Genomic DNA, 26045 nt, shown 5'->3' on the forward strand with positions numbered 1-26045 from the left:
CATTCTGCTTTACCTTTGAGAGCTTGTCACATGAATTGTTTCTGGATGAATCTCACGCCCCCTGCAGGACACTTTACAAACCGCCTTACTATGAATTCAAAATGTACACTCAGGTTGTCACTAAAGACTAGAGATATTTATTAAATTAGTGTTAATATCATAAAGCCTCTATATTTTCCGGGGACAAATGAGTGTGATAAATCAAAGTGAATAAACACATGTTAAGTACTTCAGTAGTAGTTCACCTTCAAAATGAAAATTCTGTCATTATTGACATTACTCTTGTCATTTCAAACCTGTATGACTTTCTTTCTTCTGCAGAACACATAAGAAGATAATTTGAAAAAGGAAACATAATTTAACAGCCCCCCCATTCACTTATATTGTAACCATTGCAAGTGAATGGGGGGCTGTTAACAACATTCTTCAAAATATCTTCTTTTGTGTTCTGCAGAATAAAGTCATACAGGTTTGAAATGACAAGAGGGTGAGTAAACGATGACAATTTTCATTTTCAAGGTGAACTACTCCTTTAAAATGACATCTTGTTTTGGAACCGCATTTTACACAAGTGAATCAATAAATCTGACACAAAAATCCATTAGTAGTTTATTGTCACTTGGAGCAGAGTAAAAAGGGTTAGACTCAGCTGTTGGGTATTTTAATCATTTTTTTTAACAAACAAGAGTCACAAGTATACTGTAAGTGATAAATATTTGTATGTTGCGGGTCAAACCCAAAGCTTCATTATAATAATTTCCAAACAAAAAATTAAACATTGTCATACTTATATAATAGCTGGCAAACAAGTAAAAATAAGTGTCCCCATAAAGATGGTGTAAGCATTTAATTACACATGTATACAAGTACACACATTTGTTTTTATACTTTTCATACATATCGACGTTTATACACAAATGGTATATTATATCCCCTAACCTTACTACAAAACGAGAACATTTAGGTCAGGTTATTAATTAACAAAAAAACAATAAAATGCAAAATTGGGCACGAATCAATGAATCACTCAATAGAATGAAATATAATACATAAAGGATCAAATGTGTTTTAGGACAAAGGGTTTAATTGTAAATTTGAGGTTTGGGGCAAGTTGTCACATGTTTTACATGTAATGTTACGAAACACCTAAAGGTTAAAAGAACAGCGTTTTCACTGCAGCAGCTGTCACTCATCAGTGGGGGTTTAAACACTATCAAAGAAAGAAAGCCTTACAGACTTAGTGTGTCACGGACTGGCGTGGAAAGAACCCAAATGCACGCAATGGCAGTGAAGGGGTTAACAACACTTTAATATTACAAAAAAACACGCAAAAAAAAAACCCACAGTGGGGAACAAAACACGATAATGAATGGAAGAACAGAACAGGCACATAAACTGACTAAACTAAAATACAAGGACTGAACAAAACTACAAAGAACTGACAATAACTAAACTCACGCAACAGGGGCACGGGGGCAGTACACAGACAAGAACCACAATGAACGAACACAGGACAATGAAACATGAGGCATTAAATAGGCAAGACAAACGAGGGATAACGACACGGGGCAGGTGAGGGTAATCAAGCACTCAGGGAAAGATAACAAGGAAACGAGAGGGGCGGGGCCAATGACGAGACACTGGAGAGAACGCACATTATTGTCAAAAGGACAATAATATGTTTCCCTCCACACATAACCAAAGGCTTTGCCATGGCTCTGCTACAGGACCAAGAAAAACATGACTAAAGGAAGCAGAGCCATGACAACAGTGTATGACAGTGAATATGATGAAACCAAGTCATGTTTCATGTATTCTCATCTCATCCCAGCAGACAGAAGGGGTCTTAAAATATCCCACCCCTATTAATATTTCACCACACCATACTTTCTCTTCACCACGACTTGCAATCTCTTTATCTCTCCTGGTTTTCTTCAGCAGATTTCAGTATATGATTATAAAAAAAGAAAAAGTGCCGTATATTTTTCAGAAATGACAGCAACTGTGATGATCCTTCACTATGCCCGATTCAGCCCTGTTGGGTGTTTAGGGATATTCGTACGTCCTATCTTCTCAATGCAGACTTGTCCATTTTTAACAATGATGAAACACAATCCATCATGTCTAGTTCAGTCCATTAGGAGGTGTGTTGTGCGTTTCTTTCAGGCTCAAAGCTTCTGACTAAGCTCTCAAATGCGATTTACAGCTGAAGTGGATGTTTTGCTGAGTGACCATTAGCAGTCAATGACTATTTTACTCTGGAAATTTCCTCTCGAGCTCAAGCACTTTCTACTTTGGTAGCACTGATTGGTAACCAAAGGTTTATCTGTTGGAGTGCTTGAAAAGATGAATGTCCGTCAGTCAAAAGAGACTTTTTCCATGCAAACCAGTTACTGGAAAACATATTGTGCATAAAAAATTTGGTAACACTTTGCAATGAGATTGTATTGGTTGACAGTATTAATTGTATTTGTTAACATTCATTGAACATTTTTAAATGCTTTCTCATTTATAAGTCACTTTGGATAAAAGTATCTGTGAAATGAATAAATGTAACATTAGTAAACACATTAGCTAACGTCTTGGTTATGGATGTAACCTCAGTTCCCTGATGGAGGGAACGAGACGTTGTGTCGAGCCGACAGATGGGGTTCGTCCCTGAGAACCAATCGCTTCCGACTTCTTAGAAAAGGCCAATGAAAATTGGCGAATGAAATTTGCATGCCGGACTCCGCCCCCGGATATCCGGGTATAAAAGGGAGACGGCGGGCCTCATTCATTCACCTTAGTTCTGAGGAGCCTGAGACCTGTCACGACTGCTGCAGTGGGCAGCACGTGTTGTGGCAAGAAGGACACAACGTCTCGTTCCCTACATCAGGGAACTGAGGTTACATCCGTAACCAAGACGTTCCCTTTCTGTCGGTCTCTCGACGTTGTGTCGAGCCGACAGATGGGGTTCCTATGGAAAACGCCACAACACTGGCCTGGGCGTGTCAGCCGTGAGCGCTACCGCGAAATTGTAACCTACCAGTGGGTAGGTAGGGGGTCCCAGAGCTTACTTGAAAGGTGGAAAGGCCCCTGCCTTCGGCCTCACAGGCGGTGGCCTTGTTTCTCTAACAGCGAGAAGCCGCCTGGTACCGTAAGGCCACTGGGTAAGCGCTACCTCCTCAAGCGGGGGATGCGCTACCGAGACCACTTCCTACCGGAGGGAGGAGATTAGTGGAGATGCCAACATGGTCTCACCGATGGGGGAGAACTCATGGGAAGAATGTGCAGACTGAAGGAGTTAACCGCGAGGTGGAGGTCCACCTAGGGAAGGTCATGGGTTACCAAGGTGGGAACCAATCATGAAGATACATCAGACAGAACCGCCCTGCTGGGGGGTTACAACGTCCGGTAGCACTAGGTCCGGTTAGAGCTATGTTGTGGATAACTCAGTTGGTACCCGGCCTAAGGGGCAGGGCTGCTCTGCCCAGCCCGCCCACAGGAGGTGCTTGCTTAGTGATGGATGGAGTGCCTGTTCTTCACCCAGTGGGGGAAGAAGGGAGGCTAGTTTAGTACGCTGACCCCCGTAGGAGAAAGGGGGGGAAGGTACTGTCATAGGCGTACACACTACCGGCCACCAGTCTTGCCTGATGCAAGACTCGAGCCGATACCGGTTTTACACGGAGGCTGTAGGACCTTGCGAAGGTGATGGGTGTAGCCCAACTTGCAGCTCTGCAGATGTCTGCAAGAGAGGCACCTCGAGCCAGTGCCCACGAGGAGGCTGTACTCCATGTGGAGAGAGCTCTCACCCAGTGGGCGCGGGCGATCTTAGGACAGGTCACGCCATAGTGACGGCGTCCATGATCCAGTGCCCCAATCTCTGTTTGAGACAGCCCTCCCTGCTGACCTCCAAAACAGACAAAGAGCTGCTCAGAGCTCCTGTGGCCCTGCGTGCGGTCCAAGCAGAGGCGCAATGCGCGTACTGGACACAACACAGATGAGGTTGGGTCTTCCTCCCCGGTGGGGAGCGCCTGTAAGTTCACCACCTGGTGTAGGGGGAGTGGTGGGAACTTTGGGCACGTAGCCGGGCCCGAGTTCTAGGCAATCTGTGGACACAGAGAATGCTTTTAGGTCCGCTACCCTTTTGAGCGCCATCCGGAGAGCCGTCTTCATCATGAGGTGAGAAAGAGTGGCATCTCCGAGGGGCTCCAGGACCGCATCAAGGTCGCAAGAGGGTACGGAGCGCGGGTGAGGCAGTGCCTTCCCGCACCCCTTAGGAAACAATTGATCAGGTTGTGCTGTCCTAGAGACTTACCAGCAACTGGGTCGTGATGAGCGGCAATAGCGGCTACATATACATTCAGTGTGGCAGGGGAGAGATTACTCTCGAGTCTCTGGAAGGACAGCACGTTCCCAATCGAGCAACTCCGTGGGAAGAGCACCAGGATGAGAAGAGGCACCACTTACAGGCGTATAGCCGCCTAGTGGCCAGGGCCCTAGCCTGAGTGATGGTCCTAACCGCCGCAGGGGGTCCGCTGCAAGAGGCGTCAACTGACGAGAGAGCGCATCGGCTGTCTGGTTCAGGTCGCCTGGGATATGTGTGGCTCGCAGGTATCTGCTCACCTGTGGACTCCACAGGAGGAGCTATCGGGCGAGTCGTGTTAGCTGCCGTGAGCGAACGCCACCCTGGCGGTTGATATACGCTATGGCAGTTGTGCTGTCCGCCGGACCAGCACGTGCTTGGCCTGCACGAGAGGTTGTAGCCCCTTCAGTGCAAGTAGCACATCCAACAACTCTAGGCAGTTGATATGCCTGCGCAGGCGGGGGCCCGTCCATCGCCCAGACACTGCGTGCCCGTTGCACACGGCACCCCAACCCTGCAGGGAGGCGTCTGTCATCACCACGACGCGCCTCATGACCTGCCCGAGAGGGTCCCCCATCCGTAGAAAGGTCATTGAAGACCAGGGGTTAGGGTGCGTCGGCAGAGAGGCGTAATCACCATCCGCCTGCTGCCCGTGTGCCACACTCTCCAGGGAACTCGACTCTGTAGCCAGTGTTGGAGCGGTCTCATGTGCATCAACCCGAGGGGTATCACCACCGCTGAGGATGCCATGTGCCCAGGAGCCTCTGAATTTCAGGGGGACCGCTGACTGCTTGAAATATTCCAGACAGTTCAACACTGACTGAGCGCTTTCTGAGACAGTCGCGCTGTAATGGAGACAGAGTTGAGTTCCATGCCAAAAAAAGGATGCTCTGCACAGAGGAGAGCTTGCTCTTTCTTGGTTGACCTGTGGTCCCAATCGATCTAGGTGCCAAAGCACTAGGTCCCTGTGTGTACATAACAGTTATCGCGAGTGTGTCAAATGAGCCAGTCGTCGAGATAGTTTAGTACCCGCACACCTCTCTCCCTGAGGGGAGTGAGGGCGGCTTCCACGATCTTCGTGAAGACTCCTGGGGACAGGGACAGACCGAAAGGGAGGACTCTGTACTAATATGCCTGACCCTCGAAAGCGAACCGTAGGAATGGGCGATGACGAGGGAGAATTGAGACATGAGAGTAAGCATCCTTCAGGTCGATTGCCATGAATCTATCTAGACATCTGATAGATGCCAGGATGCGCTTCTGCGTGAGCATCCTGAACGGCAGCTTGGGTAGGTGCCTGTTCAGGGTACGCAGATCTAGCGACCCCCGCTTTTTTGGTAATGATGAAGTACGGGCTGTAAAACCCGTTGAACATCTCGGCTAGAGGGACGAGCATGATCGCTTCCTCACCAGAGGGGTGGCGACCTCGGCCCGAAGCACGGGAGCATCCTTGCCTCTGACTGAGGTTTGAGGGGATGCCCTGAAACCTGGGCGGGTGTCTGGGGAGTTGGACCGAGTAGCTGAGACGGATCGTATCCCGTAGTCACCGTGACGGTTTGGGAAGCCTTGTCAGGCTCCCAGGGACCGATCCAGGGAGTCTAGGGGTACGTTCTGCTTCATCGACCTCCCGGGGGTGGTTCGATGGCCGGCAGTGCGATCCCTCGCCATGGGGGGGCCCCCGGAGAGGAGATCGGCTCTGCTATTTTACCCGCCTGGCGATGATGTAGCACAACGCACCATCGATTGAGAGTGCTTAAGCTGATGATTATCCTCGACATTGGGTCTCGCCTCAACGTTGAGTTGCCGAACACCGTCGTGTAGAGGGTGAGAGCAGCTGTGATAATACCCAGACGATGATGTAGCACAATGCACCGTCGATTGAGAGTGCTTAGGCTGCTGATTATCCTCGACATTGGGTCTCGCCATGACGCAACGTTGAGTTGCCGAACACCATCGTATAGAGGGTGAGAGCGGCTGTGATAAACACCCAGAGAGAGAGAAAACTCTTAGAAGTGGGCTGTTGGGACAGGGCAGGAACCGTCCCAGATCGACCATCAGCGATGGAATGGCTGGGGTCGGGCCCGAAGGTATTCTCGATCTCCCTGGGGTCTTCCCATGAGGGCCGCTTTGGCTTCCGCCGCGGCTGCTGACGGGGTGGTGGTCTCCTCTTCGATGTCTCGAAGAGGACCAGGGCTGCTGGGAAGCAGATGGTGCACGGGATCTCGGCGGCTAGAGGGCGGTCGAGTCGCGGCTGGGGAGGATATACTTGATATCCTCTGTCTGCTCCTTTACTGTCGAGAACTGCAGCTCGAGAGTATCACCAAACAGCCCCCCTTGCGAGATGGGTGCATCGAGAAAGCGGACTTTCTCGGCGTTACTCATCTGTGCAAGGTTCAGCCAGAGGTGTCTCTCCTGGACCACAAGTGTGGACATCGCCCGACCCAGGACCCGCGCGATCACCTTGGTCGCCCGGACTTACCCTCGTGGAGCTCTCACTGCGCATTGGCCTAATGGACTGCAGGATGGCCACAGCGTGGAGAGAGGGGACAGCTTGGCCCGCAGCAGAGTAAGCTCTCGACACCTCAGATGTCGAAAAACCTACGTGCTTTGGACGGGAGTATAGGTCGAGCCTCTGGGGGACATCAACGTATCCTCTAGCTGCCCCACCATCGAGGGAAGAAAGGGTGATGGAACTAGTTGACGTGTACGCGCCGAAGGGGAGCGTTCCAGGTCATATTAGGTTCCTCATGCACTTCCGGGGGAACACAGCACTGGGGGCGAGTGCGGCTTGGAGCCGCTCTCAAGCCCGAGGTACCGTGTATCCAGCCGCGAGCGTTGGGAGAGGCAGTGCGGTGCACCGCAACCCAATGCCGGCGGCCCGGGAAAGCATGGCTGACATTTCAACGTCCGCTTCTTTCTGAGCTCGATCCCCCGAGGGAGGGAGCTTCAAGGAATCGTCGGAGTCTGATGCCAGTAAGTCACCCTCCGATGCTGCAACAGACATCTCATCATCACGTACCATGTCCGATACGTGGTTGAGGAACAAGACGGTGGGACCGTCTCATGGGGAACGGTCAGACGAGCGAGACGAGGTGCGAAGCGCTCACAGTAATCCTCATATCACCCTCGCTGCTCGCCGTAGCGGGCGGCAGGGCCATAGTCCTGCCGTCACGGAACAGGAAGCAGACGAGGTGGTGGCTGAGTCCCGTGGGAACACAGCCACCCGTGACGCAACGTCTGAATTGTCAACCGCCCGCAATGCGGGCAGGATGTAACCACAACATCTGCCCCAGCGTACTGGAAGCAGACAACGTGTCCTTCCCCCTCCTCGATGAGTGTGTTGCACGAGAACAGCGGGACATGCCACGCTGGAGAAATTTGCTCTTTTAGAGAAAAAACTCGAACACTTCTGGAACCGCCGAGACGCCCAGGGGAAGTCGCCACAGGAAGGGACAGTCCGCTGCACCACGTCGTTGAAGTCTTGTAGTTGCTATCTTGTAGCGAAGTCTGTTGATCATGAGCGAAGGCTCCAAAGAACAAAAAGGTGAATGAATGAGGCATGCCGTCTCCCTTTTATACCCGGATATCCGGGGGCAGAGTCCGGCATGCAAATTTCATTCGCCAATTTTCATTGGCCTTTTCTAAGAAGTCGGAAGCGATTGGTTCTCAGGGACGAACCCCATCTGTCGGCTCGACACAACGTCGAGAGACCGACAGAAAGGGAACTAACAATATGCAAAATGGACATCTTCGGATGATGTAAACCAGTGGTTCCCAAACTTTTTACAATGGCATACCCCCCCAGGGACTTAACATCATTCTGCGTACCCCTTTCTTACAGTAACAATTGTGGTCTCAAACAGTTTTTTATTTGCATTTTAAATACATGTAATTTTCTTTTATCAAACAATAAATGATATATGACTCATATATAAATAAATGACTCACTGCTTAATGAGATGGATGTGCTTGAAATGACTTGCATAACTCTGTAATGTTTGGATGTATCGGAGAAAGTCTGAGTCTCAAATCATTCTCTATGCAGAGTCGGTGTCGATATTTGTTCTTTATGTGGGCAAGTGCTGAAAACCCACTCTCGCAAAGATACGTTGTGGAGAAGGGCAGTAATGTTTTCAAAGCGCGATCGGGTAAGGCACGATACTCTGCATGCAAAGCTATCCAGAAGTTGTCAGTAATTTTTGTGCGAAGTCACATGCGGTACGTAAAGAAGTGAGCTTATGCATGAGTGGACGCATATTTTTTGATTGGATGTCATGAATTTGACCTTTTATGGCACTACGTGACTACTTTTTTGCTGTGTGTACACTAGAGGGAGCACGTCTTTATATTCAGCTTGTGAGAAAAACTTGCCTTGATTGTCAGGTGCGTTATAATTAAGTAAACAGTAGATTTCAGGATTTTGTTCACGTACCCCCTCCGTCACCTGGCGTACCCCCGGGAGTACGCGTACCCCAGTTTGGGAACCACTGATGTAAACAATGTGGGTTCAACGCTGGTCCAGAAGAACTTCCTGTATCAATTTTTTACACTACACAAACGTTTGCACAACATACAACCAACAGAACATTTAAAACAAAATCAAAATGTCAAACAAATACCATTAAGATTTAATTATATATGTAAGATATAAAAAATACTAATAATAAATAAATAAAAACTGAAACCAGAAGTGCTTCTGGACCAGAGTTTACATCTTGCAAAGTGGTGTATAGTTTACAGCATTTATTAATCTTTATTAAAATGAGTTAATGTCAATGCCTGTATGTTCATGGTGCATGTTCTTCATAGAGAAAGCGGCATCGTTTGGTTTAGAAATGACAATGCATCAACGTGTAGAAAGGAGACCTGAGGGTTTACAGACCTATAAATGTATCCTTGTGCCTTTGGCATGAAAAGATATCCAACTTCATTCAGTTTAAATATTCATGAATCATGCTTTTGTATATTTATAGTCTATAAGCCCAGAATAGTTTCTTGAGAAATGCCTTGCCTTGCCTTTCTCTGGGAGTAATCTTTTTGTATCTGGAATTAGTTAAACATATTAATATTGAATGAATTTATTTTTTAAATGTTTAATGCAATATCTTAAAGGGATAGTTCACCCTAAAATGAAAATTCTGTCATGAATTACTCTCTAGTTGTTCCAAACCTGTATACATTTCTTTGTTTGGTTGAACACAGAGAAAGATATTTGGACAAATGATTGTAACCAAACAGTTCCTGGACCCCATTGACTACCATAGTAGGAAAAATGACAATGGTAGTCAAAAATGCCCCAGTACTGTTTGCTTTCCTACATTCTTCAAAATATCTTCCTTAGTTTTCAACAGAACAAAGAAAATTATAAAGTAATTTTCCTATGGTAGTCAACCAGGAAGTGTTTGGTTACAAGCATTCTTCCAAATATCTTTCTTTGTGTTCGTCAAAACAAAGAAATGTATACCGATTTGGAATTTATACAGATCTCGAAGATGAGTAAATGATGACAGAACATTTATTTTGGGGTGAACTATCCCTTTTTTCATTGTGTCAATACATACATGCATTTTGGATATTATATCAAATGTAATTTTTATAGAAAAACTATGTGTACACTTAACCATTTTAACTTCATCTTTCATACTTTCTGAAAATAATTTTAATTAGTAAGGTAGTAGCTTGGCCTATGCGAGAGGTCAAGGAAGTATTTAGGGCAGAACCTTTATCAATTAACATCGACCAAAGCAATATCGAACCATTTTGGCCTCTGCCCTTTCTCATGAGTACCAGACATGAAATGATTCTGAGTAACTGCTTTATGCCTCATGACAACAGATCTCTCAAGGTTATTTTAAGGTTCTGTGTCTCCAGTGCTAAAGCTATCAGACATATTCTGTCTACAGGACAAATATAGTAATAATATCGTTGGGTACTACAGTGCTTGTAATACACGCTGTTGGATCAGCACACATCCAGTCGGTATGTTTCTGGTTTACTTTTAAGATAATACACATAGAGTTTATTTAGATATTCAGCTATTTTTGCTCAATTACATGTGCACTGATCACACAAAAATCAAAGGTGACATTTAAAGCAAAATCAAAGCCAAGTCTTCGCTTGTGTTAAGAGCCAAGTTGAAGCCCATATGTGTTGAGAAAGGGCCTTTAACTGTCATGTACATATTAAAAGCATGTTAAGTCTCATTAATTATGACCAACACATCTCCACATACTTTATAAATCACTTGTCAGACTGTCATCCCATAGCAGGTTTCTCCACTTAACTAATGAGAAACGTAAGCAGATGATAAATTGCTTATTAGCAGAGTGTTAGGAAAGCACCCGCTCGCCGCTGGCACTGCTTCTCTCCACCACGCTGTATATTAATCCAGCGCTGTACATCCCAGCGGACATTCCCAGCAGTTCCCTGTCCTACTTTCCCAGACCAAGCAGAAGTAGTTACAGAACAGGGGTGGGACAGCGGCGAGATCATTTAGTGAATGTGTCTCTGTGGGATACTATGGTACAACTGAACTTTAAAGTGTACGGCCATCAAATTAAGTCACAGGAAGTGGACTTCAGAACTTTCTGGTGAATCAGTTGGTATGGTATTAGGATAAAAAGGAATGGCCTGGAAAATGCAGTAAATGATAAATTGGTTAAAGTTAAAATATTCATTCAAAACCTGTAGTGACTCTTTTTTCTGTGGAACACAAAAGAAGATATTTTGAGAAATGTCTCAGTGGTTTTGTGGGTGGCAATATTGTTTAGTTACCAACATTTTTCAAAATATCTCCTTCTGCAGAAGAAAGACACTACTGTCTTAAAGCATTACAATTATTTAGATTAATAACTGTACTTCATGTATTCTAGTGACAGCTTGCTGAATTTTGATAATGACTCTCAGAAAGACATTGAAAGATATGAGTGTCCTCGGATGGCGTTTTCTGGATCAATAGCCATCAGATGCATCGTTTTTCTATCTGCTGGATTTATTTCAGGCATTCTGTCAACACACTGTCCCTATTATAAACAATATAACAACATCCACAGGCATCTGAAGCAGATACTATTGTGACAGTGGGGTGCTAATAGTGTTGAGCAGGTTTGGACCAGCCGAGCTGAACTCTAACAAAAGGAGGTGCAGAGAGCTACTGGACGGATGATATTTCTGCCTGTTACCCAGCTGAAAATGTTTGCTCTCCCACCGGTTATCCATCGCCCCATAAGGAGTGGCTTATAAATAGGTGACTTTGCTTTCTTGATGCAACACAAAATGCATTTTGCTTCACTTAGCAGTTGAACACAATGCATTTGGATATCTCTCTCTCTCCTCCTGCTCGCTACTGTTCAATAGCGACAAAAAAATGTATAATGGTTTTGTGTCCGGCAAAGGGTGCATCTCCAAACTCTTTAAAAATACATGAAGTGAATTCCCCACTTTAGATGCGAAAACGGTGAAAAACTGAAAATAAAGTAAAAATATATAAAAATATATATTATACACTGTAAAAAGAATACTGTGAAATTTGTGAAAACATTCCACAGTATGCTGACTGTAGGTTTAATCACAGTAACTATTAAATACTGTAATTCTTTATTACAGTAATAATCACAGTTCTGTAATTGCAATTAGAGTATTAGAATGCTGTGTTCTTTATCACAGCAAATATTAGACTAGTGTAACATGCATATTACTGCATTAATTTTTGTGTAAAGTGAAATAAAGACACCACTTTTACAACACAAAAATGACATTTATTGACTTACAACATTTCTTATGTGACAATGCATAAAGGCATAAAATTAGATTGTAAACATGTAAACATTATTTATTTTGTAAATACCTATTTTTAAAATATATATTATATAAATTAAAATTAGAAATGTATAAAACACAATCATTTTAAAATGATATAATATACATTATGTTTATAATAAAAAACACATTGTTAGATCTATACAATATATCATTGAATAAAACATTATTTGTAACTGACTCTGGTCCTGTATGTTTTTCCTGAACTGGAGTCATTCTCCTGGACTGAAGTCTTATTCCTTGCAGTAAAAGACCAAAGACATAGACTCGTTATATTCAGTGATATTTAATCTGCAGAAGCTGCATTTGGTTTATTACACAGTCTACCGGTATTTAATGCTGCTCAAATGTGCAGTAACTTTATTTACACCACAACTCCATAATGTGATAAGATTTATGTAATTTTAAATGCATGTGTATACATTATGAAAAGATAAAAAAAGACAAAAACAAAGTTTAAGGCTGATGCTGTCTTTAAACTGAGTTTAAACTGAGGTGCATATCACATGTCATAAATATAAGAAACAGGCACTCATTACAGTGGACTGAAATATTAAAAAAATTATCTTAATATTACTATTGATATTTTAATCATGATTATTGTCAAATAATAGGATATGTTAAAAATTGTTTAGCATGTCATTCTTACAGTTCGTTCTTATTGACAATAAAGACAAATAGTTCATGGGTGATATTGCTGTTTTTGCATTAATATATTCACATTGTTTCTTTTAGTAGCATAAAAAACTTTTTTTTTCAAACTGGGAATAAACAAAACTTAAAAACCCATAACTGAAAAAGTAAATGACCGCAGTTATAATTTCGTTTTATAATGAATGAAGTTGACTGCATTAAACTTCCATTATAATACATGAATCTGACTTGCTGTTTTTATAAGCAAGCGGTGACTCATCTAAACTTCTGATTGGCCATTGGTTCATGCGCCGAGACTATGACAGGTTGTAAGGCTCACCGCTGTAAATAACGCATAAGAAATATGCACAGTGATCAGATGTAATAAGACACTTTATTCACATTTCGTTTTAATCGTAACAGTTGTAACACTTTTTAGTTGTATTATTCAAGGGCAAAAAATACACAAACCCCCCGTTATTCTCAGACATGGGTTGCTGCAGCTTGCCCTGCAATAGATCTTATAAAGAATATGAAATGTTTAACCATTAAAACTCTTTAAAAGTCTTACCTGTTATTGCGTTTTCTTTCAGCTCAGCACACTTCAGTAACTTATCCGTTTCCTTCACATGGCTACGCACAAACACACACAACATACACACGGACACAGTTCCGGATTATTTTTATCCAACAACATTACTCCTTCGCCAAACTGAAGATGTTATCAATCAAATCTTGCCAGATGAGAAAATATATCATTATATGCGCGAATCGTTTATTTTTGTAGTAATCGCTAGTTTACCAGCTAAGTTCCCTGGCCTGTTGTTCTGTCGCTATCTCTCCCAGCAGCCAGAGCACACGTAAAGATACAACGCACCGACAACTTGACAAGAGGAAACTGCGCTAAATTAACAATAATGAAAACAAATAATATATGTAAAGTCTCTTCAGATTTGTACTGATAAAAAATCCGTTAAAAATTACTGTATAATGATTCACAGGATAAATATATTTACTTTAAGTTACACAATTCCGGTTTACTTTTTTATCCAGCAGCATGAATCCTTTGCCAAACTAAATATGTTATCAATAAAATCTTGCCAGATAAGAAAATATATCATTATATGCGCGAATCGTTTATTTTTGTAATAATATGCACACGCTATCATACCAGCTCATGTCAGTATTGTTCTCTCGCTATCTCTCCCAGCGCACTCACATACAACGCACAGATAACCTGACAAGAGGAAACTGTGCTAAATAAACAATAATAGAAACAAATAAATAGAAAAATTAGAAAAAAATACTTTGCTGAATCTGTCGAGTCTCTTCAGATTTGTAGTGACAAAAAAAATCTGTTAAAAATGACTGTAGCCTATAACGATTCACAGATCATACATAAACATATTTACTGTAGAATTTTCCCGCCATCAAAAATTTCCCACAATGCTTTGCAGATCTACAGCAACCTGCTGTATACAGGTTCTACAGTAAGGATTTGATCATTTTACAGTAATAATGCTGTAAAAACTACAGAAATTTGTTACAGTGTACTGTATATTAGACCACATGTACATTTTTATGAAATTTTGTGCTTTAGGACAGGGGCTCTCAAAGTAGGGGTCGGGACCCCCGTGGGGTCGCTAGGCCGCGAGGGTGGGGTCACCAGATGATTTCCAGAATTCATTTTTTATTATTAGGAATAGCGTATTTAATCAATAAGTGTAACAAAATATAAAAATATTAGTTATGTTAAAAATAAAACCATGCAAATAAGCCATCAGCCTTTGGAATTTCCTCCCCCTCAATCGTGACCCCTGAGGTGATTACGTCACATTAGCAACCACATTAGGTTAGGTGTAGCAAGTCAATTTACAGCACCACATTAAAACATTCCCATATGTGCTCGCAGATTATTTTTCAGGCTTAAAGTTTAGGATATTTGTATTTGTCGAAATGAAATGTTGGTTAATATCGACCAACGCAGGGAGGCCAGCAGAGGAGGGCAGAGAAGCACTGCAGTAAGGCTATCGTCCTCAGGTAGTCTACAAAAACAGGCCGTCGTTTGCATAAAGAGGAAATCCATCAGCACTCGAATCAGTTTGATGAAATTTGACAATCTGTAGTAATAGTTCATGGTATATGTATAACAACAAGTAAAATAATGAGTAAAAAACTGTAAAGTCATATTATGTTAGACTGTGTTCTTTGGTGTTGTCATGCGCTTGTTTGGATAGGCCGAATAAGTGCATGTGCACAGTTACGCACAATGTTGGCATACTTTACCCACCTCCGAGGATAGTGGAGTCTCGAGTCCCTGGAACTGTTATTTTGGGGGTCGAGGGCTGAATAGTTTGGGAACCCATGCTTAAGGATTTTGAAAAAAAAACAGACACAACCCCCCTTAAAAAAAGAAACATATTAAAAAGCTAAATGTGATAAAAATGCATCATAATAATAATATTATATTGTTATGATTCATTATTAATATTATTTCTAAATGGCATTTTGCAAATGGCTTGATATATATAGGCCATATATACTGTATATATTGTCATACTGAATAATATTCTATCATATAATATAATTCATACAATATATTATAATATAACATATAGCATAATAATTAATCCATGTCAACCAACATAATTAATATCCAGTGGCAGAAACAAGCAAGAGCCATTGTAAGCTTATCGTAGTTTATAATATACTCATCCTCATAATCATTATTATTCATAGATCTCTTTACAGTTATAATCTTTTGGAAGGAAAAGATGCATCTCTTGTTCTCTTTCCAAGATTGTCTTTAAAGTTAGCATCCAGAGGTCCGTGTAAAGTGCATAAATTTCTTATATCCCATTGTGAGAATGTATCAAGTCCTCCATCTGCTCATCAGTTCCTCATGTTGTATTACTCTGTCAGTTTTTCTTTAGAAAACAAACGCTTTGTACAAGGAATGAATTTTCAGGCCTCCTGGATGGCAATGTGGGGATAATGTCACATACACGTATAGATGCAGACCAACACCAGACACCTCAGCTCATCTGCTGAAGCTCCCAGTTCATTATTTGTAAGCATGTGCCATCAAACATATCTCCTTAGTGAAGAGAGGTGAGCTTTGCAGGTAAAGATCAGATGAGCCAGACCGGACATTCATAAGTTTGCCATCTTATAAGGCCTTGTTCAGACAGACAGCACAAATTAGATTTTCTTTAACACAATAGTAATAGTAATACAAAAAAAAGTATGTAAGATACAGTAATATCTGTAGCTGTGTTTAAATGAACTCTCTCCCCCTAGTCAACACCGTGGCATTTGGTTATTAACAAATAGTGAATAAGTGAGAAGTTAAAGAACATTTGCATGAATGAGTACAGTATGCTACTTGGTTGTGGCAGTAGAAAATATTTTGGAAAATGTTTTTGTGCTGATGCTTAAGTCATTGTTATGGCAATCATTGTATAGCGGGGTTCAAACGCTTCTACAGCGTTTGGCGTTTATATCATTTAATACATTTTCGAAATATCGGCACAATAATTTGCTTGAAAAATACCTTCTATGTGTAAAGGAGTGTTCACACTCAAAACAATAACTATAACTCTAACTGTATTAGCATCCACACCAAACAGACATAATGATGTTTGAACTGTGCTTATATGAACTATGCTCATATGTTGAAATAACGTTGTTACAACGTTGTAACGGTTTTTATTCTATGGTTGCATGCTGCAGTGTCACATTTTAAATTTTATTTTGATTGTTCATGTTTTATCGTTCATCAACTGGAAATAAATTGCTTTGTAGTTATCGCCTTTGGTGTGAACAGCTCTTAACTGAGTGTTTTCAGTCAGTCAAAGAGATCAGATTTGAAAAACAAATCAGATTTGTGCGCAGTGTGAACAAGGCCTAACTTTCATCATGAAATAGCTGCTCTTTTGCTAGCTGATCACTCTCTATCGATTCACTAACCCAACAAGTAGTGAAATCGTTTTTCTGAATCACACATTCTCTTTTGCTCTTAAATGTGATCTGTTCAACTATCTGTTTTTTCATTCGTCCACCCATCCATGTCAAAATATACACTGTATATCCATATTGCATGTACATGTTTATAGCAAATGAGAGCTCGTCCTTTTTTTATCCAAAAACATGCCTGAGTGTGAACAGCAAAGTCTGCAAGGACATTCAGTTAAATATTGATTATATATAAAGGCTTGGTTTGATTGCTGATACATTTATATATACCTCAGTAATCAATAGGCAAAGCTTCTATGATAATTACAGTTCGTTTTTTTCCCTGTTTGTGCTTAACGTATATGAAGTATACCAGTACTACAATACATCTAGATTTGGATATGGATAAAGGACATCATTGCAGCTGTAAATTTCCCGCTATTAAGAAACTGAGTAACATGGAGTCGTTTTATAAAGCTATAGCTCGTGTTAAGACAACAATGAAAGCAGCGGAATTCTTCAAAAGTACCGTCACAAAGCTGTGTTTGTATATAGACGTTAAAGTACTGGAAATCTCGAAAGTATTACAAATGTACATACCAACTGTCATAGTGAACATATTAAAAACAATATATTCACAGTTTCAGACAGAACGAGGCAGCTATGGAGATGCTATTAAATATCATATTTTGAGAGCATCAGTTAGAAGTATTTCTCTCATAAACTTGTACTAAATTTCCGACATCTTATTAAGAATCTCTTCGTCCTCTAGGATAAAACGATTTTATGGCCTGGCAGTAAAAAAGGGCTTGTCCAATTGCTTGCATACCATCCTTTGTATGAACGTCCTTTAACAAAAGGGCTTTGATGCATGCATTCAACAACACGCACAAAGACATTAATAAAGTCTGTGTTCCTGAGGTGGTTGACAAGCATCCTCAGAGTCCTGTATGTTATATGGGTAGTCCTAAAAGGCAGGATGCAGCAGTATTAAAATGATGAACATGAAAAAACATAATTCGGAACTTTTAAAAGTTGAAAACATTTTAGCCGCACCAACTGTTTTGTAATGAGTTGATGCCTTAAAATGACAAATAAGTGTTAAAGTCAACATGAAATTTCTCAATGCTGATTCCTGGTCTTACTGTGTACAAACTATTAGTGCAACTTATTACGTAGGCCTATAAAAACTTGTAATCATATTTTATCAGAAAATGATAAATGGCCAATTCCAGCCCAATTATATCAAATCCCACCTTACATTTTTCTCATTTAATATTCTGGTTTAAAATGGCTTAAGGGTGATGATTCATGTTGACTTTAACAACTCATTTAAAAAAAACACTTACAAGGACGTGGTCATATTCTTACAAGTTAATGTGTCATGTGCAGAAACAGTTAGGAAAAGCAGCACTTCCATTAAGGCCAAACTTAAAAGTAATGTCACTCACTTTTCCTGGTCTGTGAGACACACCTACAATAAGCTGGTGAAAGCAGTCAGCAGGGCATGGGTCTAAAGTTCAACCCTCAATGAATTTCTGGAAAGGGTAAGCATCGTGTAACTTGGATGGGCAATATTTGGAAAAGGTAGAGTGAACAGAGCACCACATTCTTGGGTATGACAGCGCTGCATGTATTGTACTCTAGTCAGTAATGTTAGACCTCTCCATAATATTAGGCCAGTATAACAGCAAAGAAAGTGATGAGATCTACCATTAATTTTATTTACATTCACCATTCTACTTACAGTATGGATCAAGTATTGACTGCACAGGTCCTGAACCACAAAGTTTCCTGCTATTATATAAAACTTTACAGACCAGATTAAATAAATTCACAAAAGCAATGTTCTTTTCTGTGCTGACATCCTGTTTGAAGAAATAGTAAGTTGGGGCTAGAAATGTTAATGACTTGATTTTATTTTAAGACACAATGCCTAATCACCATTTGCTACTTGCCGTTACTGGTTGGTAGCAAGTGACATCATGGAGGTCCATGATTACAATTACTGGCAGGTTGACTGTGCATACAGTATAATAAAAAGTCATCTTTTTAGTTTAGTCTATTAGTTTAGTTCACACCTTTTAGAAAAAATAGGCACAGATCGACTATAAGAAATTAGAATTATAAATGTATAAATTTAACTTGAATTATTTTCTCAAAATGCCTGAATAGCCATTAATGAGGATACATGCTTTTTGACTGAATAATAATAGACTAGCTTGGCATGAGGGGAGGGGACTTCTAGAAAACATTTGTTGGCCAAAATTGGTAGGTTCCTGTGCAGAACGCGATGGCCTCAAAATTTTGGTCCATTTTTCCAGAAAATACATTTTAAATATGTATATATTTGAAACAAAAAAGGGGTACGCTACCATATGTATGGCTTGAAAGCTGACAGGCGCAGAATAAATTGTGGGTTTTGTGGGCTCTAAGCAGAACTTAAGTAATATAGACAGTTTACACTAGTGCTGTCACGATATCGACATTTCCAAAAATCTTTGCGGCTGCAATTGTATCACGGTATCTATAATCGTATATATTTTTTAATAAATGATGCTACCAGTCAAATTCATCTTTAATTTTGTGTTTTGTCTTTTATTTGGGCAAAGAATCACACATATTTACGGAGACAGAGAAAGAGTTCGCAACCATTGTGACTCTTAAGGCAGTTTACGATATTACGGTATGTGTGGAATTTACATAATATTGATAATCATGGGGGGTATATCACGGTTATTGCCAATACCGGTATATTGTGACACCCTAGTATACAGTATAGTTTTAGTTCATTACACAACATACACTCCCATATTATTAGATTAAACAAATGAAACTGAGTTTAGTTGAAACTACATTAGTTAGAAATTTGATCTCTCCCATATCTAAATGTGGTGCTTTGAACAACTCGTCATAATCGGTACAACTTGCTCTCTATCCACAGATCCATGAACCAATAGAATTGACCAATCTTCATGGTGTTAGACCCCGAAAGTGGCCACTAACTAATGTATTAGCCAACTAACATTAAAAACCATTTGTAAAATGTTACCTTAAAAGAAAAAAGCATTTATAATATTGCACGTACCGTTAATCTCACAGAGAAAAAATATTTAGTTTGATAAAGAAATGAATACTTATTACTAGTTTTGTATGTAAGCATTATTCTTACTACATGCATGCTACAAGGAGTGTGTACCAGACATGCATCACAGAAGTAGTAGTATTTCCTATCACTTACAAAAGCTATTCGAGGAAACGTAACTTTCACACAACTTTCATTTAAATTCTCCAGCATTATATTACGAGCAGGATGCACCATGAAATGGCACTGAAATGTAAAAACGAACGTAAAAATGCATCAAACAGCGGCAGTGAATTGTATCTTTGGTGACCTGACTTAGTGAGCTAGTGTTTTGCTGTTGTTGGCTGCTATGTCTCAGTAAAAATATCTACACTCCTGCAACCCACATCAGTGCTTGTAGGGTTAGATCCTTTCTCATACACATGGAATGCTATGAAGTCTTACGATGCTGGGAATAGGAAGTGACGGGAAAAATTACACAATGGAGGAAAGCTGGTCATGCGGCACAGTGGAACGAAGAAGTTGGAAACCACGTCTAGGTCGGTTAACTCTGACATGGAACACATAGAGATATCTTAGCACGCTGGCAGAGAAAGAGATGTCATACAGAAAACAGGCCTTGTAGTGGCCATTCCAGGCCTCCGAGGTTGGTCGTGCATCTATTTCTCCGTCACAAGATGGAATGTAAAATGTCTATAGGTACCGCACACAATATGCTTTTGTTGCTGGCAGGACAGGCAAAGTGTGTGCTTTCGCAGAGAAATACATCCTCCTTTGTTATTCCTCTTGAGTACATGTTCTCATTTTATATGCCACTGATCAAGTGGAGTGACAAAATTGCTGTTTTGACCAGATACAAACTCAGGTTGTACTACACTTAGGTTGGCAGTGAATGGAGGAATGGGCGTCAGGAATTGGTACCTCTATGCTACGCTTGTATCTATTGGTTAGGCTACTGTTTGGCTACTGTTGCAAGCAGAACAACCACTGGAACAGTCACACAGATAAGACAGACTCCATGCAGACACTGAACACAGGGATGCAGAACAACGCCCCCCACCAGTCAAGTTATCCACAACTGGGGGAGGAGCGAGAAGGAAATGGGATGGAATGATGAACCGGTCTTCGTCATTGATCCTTCACTCAAACTGACTTCTTTCAGTTCTCCTGTCTTGAAACACTCGAGTTGGGCCTCTGAAGCCTTCAAAACTAGGGTGTGTAATTCCCTACTCAAAGCTCTTCTTTCTACCTCCTATGGAAAGGCAGTTCGAAGTTACACATCTGTAAGCATTTTGGTGATGTTAACGTAGTTGGTGTTGGTAAGGGTGCAGTTGCCGGTCTTGATGTTCTCCTCTCGGAAATCCTCAGTGCTGTTGTTAACGACCTCTTGGATTTCCATGTAGTCGGATTTGCTCATGGTTGACCCACTGCGGCTCTTTTTCAGGTCCTCTGAGGAATCTATCTTAGGGACGCTGGTCACATTGAGGTACTGCGCCTGCTCTTCACCTTCAGTCTCTCTGTGGTAGAAGTAGTTGAAGTTTGAGACTATGACGGGCACGGGCAAGGCGATGGTCAACACACCGGCGATAGCGCACAGGGATCCTACGATTTTCCCCCCAATGGTAGTTGGAACCATGTCACCGTACCCCACTGTCGTCATGGATACGACTGCCCACCAGAAGGCATCAGGGATGCTTACAAACTGCGAGTCTGGCTCGTCTGCTTCTGCAAAGTAGACGGCACTAGAAAACAGGATGACTCCGATGAAGAGAAAGAAGATGAGCAGCCCAAGCTCCCTCATGCTGGCCTTGAGCGTTTGGCCGAGGATTTGCAGGCCTTTCGAGTGCCGAGAAAGTTTGAAGATCCTGAAGACTCGTACTAATCTGATGACCCTCAATATGGCAAGTGACATGGCTTGCTGTCCTTGTTGACCGTCCTCTGGCTTCTCCGCTAGCTCAGTGCCCAAGGTGATAAAGTAAGGTATTATAGCCACAATATCAATGATGTTCATTATATTGACAAAGAAGCCTGCTTTACTGGGACACGCAAAGAACCGCACCAAGAACTCAAAGGAGAACCAAATGATGCAAAGGGTTTCCAGGATGAAGAAAGGGTCAGTAAAGTAGGTGGAGGTGTAGTAAATTGTTGAGTTGGAATTGCTTGTGTAAGCTTTTTGCATCTCCATTTCCTCATTGCGAAAAATGGGAAGCGTCTCCAGGCAAAAGCTGACTATAGATATTAGAATGACCATGACTGAAATGATGGCGATAATCCTGGCGGGCCCTGAACTTTCAGGGTACTCGAACAGCAGCCAGACCTGCCTCTGAAACTCATTTTCTGGCAGTAGCTTTTCCTCCTCCTTGATAAATCCTTCATCCTCTCTAAATATCTCAATAGCTTCCTCCCCAAGCTCGTAAAAACGTATCTCCTCTGAAAAAATATCCAAAGTCACATTGACGGGCCTTCGCAGCCTGCCGCCCGATTGGTAGTAGTAGAGAATGGCATCGAAACTTGGGCGGTTCCTGTCAAAAAAGTACTCGTTCCTCAGAGGGTCAAAATAGCGCATTCGCTTTTTGGGGTCCCCGAGCAGCGTCTCTGGGAACTGAGAGAGAGTTTTGAGCTGCGTCTCAAAGCGCAGGCCGGAGATGTTAATGACCACCCTTTCGCAACACTCATGGTCCGTTTCCGGGTCATACGTGTCCTGTGGCTGACCCGGAAGAGCTGCGGCTTCATCGACTGGGTCGGCCGTGGCAACAGTCATGCTGTGAACGAATGCAACCTGCAATTTGTGGTCAGGATGCTACGATGGGGCCTCTGGAAAACTTTGTGGGGAAAAGTAAGGAAATTGTGGGTTTCTTCTCACTCGATGACACCTCTCATATGCACTTGAACCCAGGAAACACTGAAATAAAACAGAAGTACTTAAAATTACAATACTGTAATCCAGTGTGCTTGCATATGCATTTATTCTATCTTGCTGTGTCAGGCAGGTAGATTATTTAGATTCTCTTTTTTTTGTCCAAAACAATGCAAAATGTACCAATATTAATATATTAAACTACTCAGACACCATCAGTTTCTGTTGAAATAACAGCCAGCAGATTTCTTAGGACTGCAGAGACCTTCATCTATGAAAGCACTACATCTATGAGGAAAACAACAGAATTCTGAAGCCAGGGCTTCTAAAACATCAATCAATCAAGTCAGCCTGACCACTTTACACATTGTATTTGCTTTTATCTGCCAAGTAGATCAATACTTGCCATGGCAAGACTATATCATGCCTCTTAGGATTCAATTATGCACTGTAAATCTAATAACAGCCTGGGTGCACTTAAATCATAATTGAATATTCCAGAACCTACCCAAATGCATTTTCACTAAGACAGCATGACTTCTCTGTGCCTGAGAAAAGTTGAAGCGATGCAACAATGTCTGCCTTTTTTCCACCCATCAACAGGTATATATATATATATATATATATATACTGTATATATATTAGATTTGCAAATGTATTTAAACATATTGTACAAACACGTCAATATTGTGCCCGAACTGTGGACTACATCACAAATATCTTACAAAAATCAATTATTACACTATAATAACCATAGTAACCATTTTTAAAGTAAACATTATAGCAACCACATATTTATTATGGTCTCAGCAAAATCACTATAGTAAAACTATGGTATCTGTGGTAAAACTTTGGTAATACCAATGGTAGCGATCTGTCATAAGAGGCATGGTTACTACACTTTTACCATTAAAAAAACATCGTTAATTTTCTGCGTTTTCTTTTGCATTGCTTGTATATTAAAAAACACACAAATACATCTGAGTGTGTAGTACAATTTAAAAACAACTTCATTCTTACAAGAAGTCAGCAACTTAATGAAACGAACCAAACAGTTTACGCAAGCTTACCTGCAAGAACGACTCCTCAAAGCGCCAGGAAAATCATTTTCCAGATCGTTTTGTTGACGTGACATCAGCAGACGTGACCAAACGTCTCGTTTCCAGGGTCACTTGAGTCTTTCAGCTGGCGTTCATTACAGGTACCGCAATGATCCCGGTCCTCCACCTGCCCGCTGCGCCAGTGCGCCAGAGCCAAACGCGTCGCAGCCTTCAGGACGACTGGATAACATACAGCTGCATGTCTCAAAGAAATGGGGACACCCCTAAGGCGTTATTTTCAAAGAGCATCCCATTGCAAAGGTCCAAAGATGCTAAGGTCAGCAAAATCTGACGCCCCCTGTGTCCTCATAAGATGTGACGTTTTCTGCAACAGCAGGAGTGTTGTCTCGACTCAATTCAGAGATCTGCAAAGAAACAGGGCAGCTGGTTGCGCTGGGCGTCGCCACAAACATGCTCACATTACACAAGATAGTAACATTTAACACATGAGACTGAGAGAAATTGCCTGAATACGAGTTAGGCGGCCAAATTGATGCTCTGAGGAGTGGCAACATCTTGTTGTTGAGCGAACGTACCCATCTCATCTTATGGGTACAAATCCATAGAGCATCACGTTTTAAATGTCCTCAGTCGTGCCTTTTATATTTTTCCGTAGCGCAAAGACAGCGTCCCTTAACGTGTTATTCAATCGCCCCGAAACGCGGTTTTGTGATTTTTTGACACATATTCACATCCCAGGCTCATGCACCCATGAAAAACACATCACACCGGCTGTGCTCAGTGATTTAAAGCCCATCAAGCAAGCGCAAGGTGTCTGCAGTGACATGCTTCAGCAATCGGTTCCAGGTGGATCAAAGCATGCCATGCAATTCTCAGCTTTAAAAGGCATTCAAACGGCATTTACGCATGCATTTAAAATAAAGAAGTCAACCTTCCCAAGTTGTTTTCAAGATGCACGCATCCGGAAAATGTCCATCAAAATATGCACAGGGGTTCCTCGTGCGCTTACTTGCGCTGGCTCCGTTCATTTTAGGGAGTGGCGCGGCGCGACCGAGCGATTTCTCATCAATCTCCAACTTTTCGTCTTTTACTCATAATGATGCTGTAAGAGAGAGCGGTTTCGGCTGCAGTTGTGCACTGCCGCGCATACAAAGAGCTGTGATGATGCTCACCACTCCTTAGTGTTATACAGCGAGCGTGGGCAAATTAAAGGGGACGCACCTCTACTGTGCCTCTATACAGCTGCTTCGACAACATAGTCCGGGTCTGAGCAACACGTCTTTTATATATATTTGTAGGTATGCATATCATTTGTAAATATTTTTGAATTGTTTCTTATTAGTACATATTTATAAACAATTTATAAATATGCATGGACTTTGTATTTGCATTAAAGCTCCCAATTCTTTAATGATTAAAAATGAACAAACAAAAAAAGGTTATTGAGTTAGCACACATAAAATCAGTGTTCAAAACGGTTTCCTTACCTTACCCTAATTCGCAATGCTAAGCTTATAACAATGACTTTGAATTTGAGCTGTCTGGTACGATTTTGCAAGAAACGCCAATTTATGTTTCGAACAGAGATGGCGATAGTGAGGCAAAAGTTATGGATGTGACATAATATTTGAACAGTAATGAATGTGCCTCAATTGTCTTCCAACAATCTAGTGTATTAATATACTGGACGTATATAATATAATGGACGTAACCTCGCAATTAACCCAAGTTTAGTCATTATACCTCCTCTCCAGGTTATGACATGACTGATGGAGTGAGTATAATTAACAGCTCTTTTTCTCATAGTGGCCTTACTTGCAATCGAATGACTCCATCCATCTTTGCTTCTCCCGCCACTCACTGTCTGTAAACTGTAAAGATTGGATTTCAAGCATTGATGTAATACAATAAGAGCAAAGTCTTATAGCAAGCTTTGTGGTGGCAGTAATAGCATTTTCAATCTGGCTCTGGCGATCACACCCAGCATTTCATTACAAAAGCTTACACATACACTGCCAAACCGTTTTACAGGTCTCCAATACGTTCAATACCTGTGATAAAACTTGTTTGGCATGGTTGCTAAAAGACCTAAATATGTATGTTGATTCGTAAGGCGGAATGAGGAATGGGAAGCATGAATTTACTGTTGGTACATTAGGGAGGTGCCGAGGTCTCTCCGGGGACTGTCGTTCTGTTTGTACAAGAGAGAGAGAGACAGAGAGAGACAGAGAAAGACAGAGAGAGACAGAGAGAGAGAGAGAGAGAGAGGACAAACCGTGCGTGCCTTTG

The 26045-nt window shown here is 41.7% G+C and overlaps 1 protein-coding gene across 2 annotated transcripts; it reads right to left on the reverse strand.

Moving 5' to 3' along the window:
* Window positions 1-12275: 12275 nt before the first annotated feature.
* On the reverse strand, window positions 12276-25720 carry kcna2b (potassium voltage-gated channel, shaker-related subfamily, member 2b). 2 transcript variants are annotated; one of them, XM_057320025.1, is made up of 3 exons: window positions 25572-25720; window positions 23766-24160; window positions 12276-22740 (listed from the first exon to the last, which is right to left on the reverse strand). In XM_057320025.1, the coding sequence occupies exon 3, from the start codon at window positions 22597-22599 to the stop codon at window positions 21112-21114; it is 1488 nt and encodes a 495-aa protein (XP_057176008.1). In that variant the 5' UTR covers window positions 22600-22740; window positions 23766-24160; window positions 25572-25720; the 3' UTR covers window positions 12276-21111. The 2 variants fall into 2 exon arrangements, with proteins under 2 accessions (XP_057176008.1, XP_057176006.1); XM_057320023.1 differs by lacking the exon at window positions 25572-25720 and adding an exon at window positions 24688-24932.
* Between the last annotated feature and the right edge of the window lie 325 nt (window positions 25721-26045).

This window comes from Triplophysa rosa, linkage group LG21 (assembly GCF_024868665.1).
Source record: "Triplophysa rosa linkage group LG21, Trosa_1v2, whole genome shotgun sequence".
NCBI classification, from domain to species: Eukaryota; Metazoa; Chordata; class Actinopteri; order Cypriniformes; family Nemacheilidae; genus Triplophysa; species Triplophysa rosa.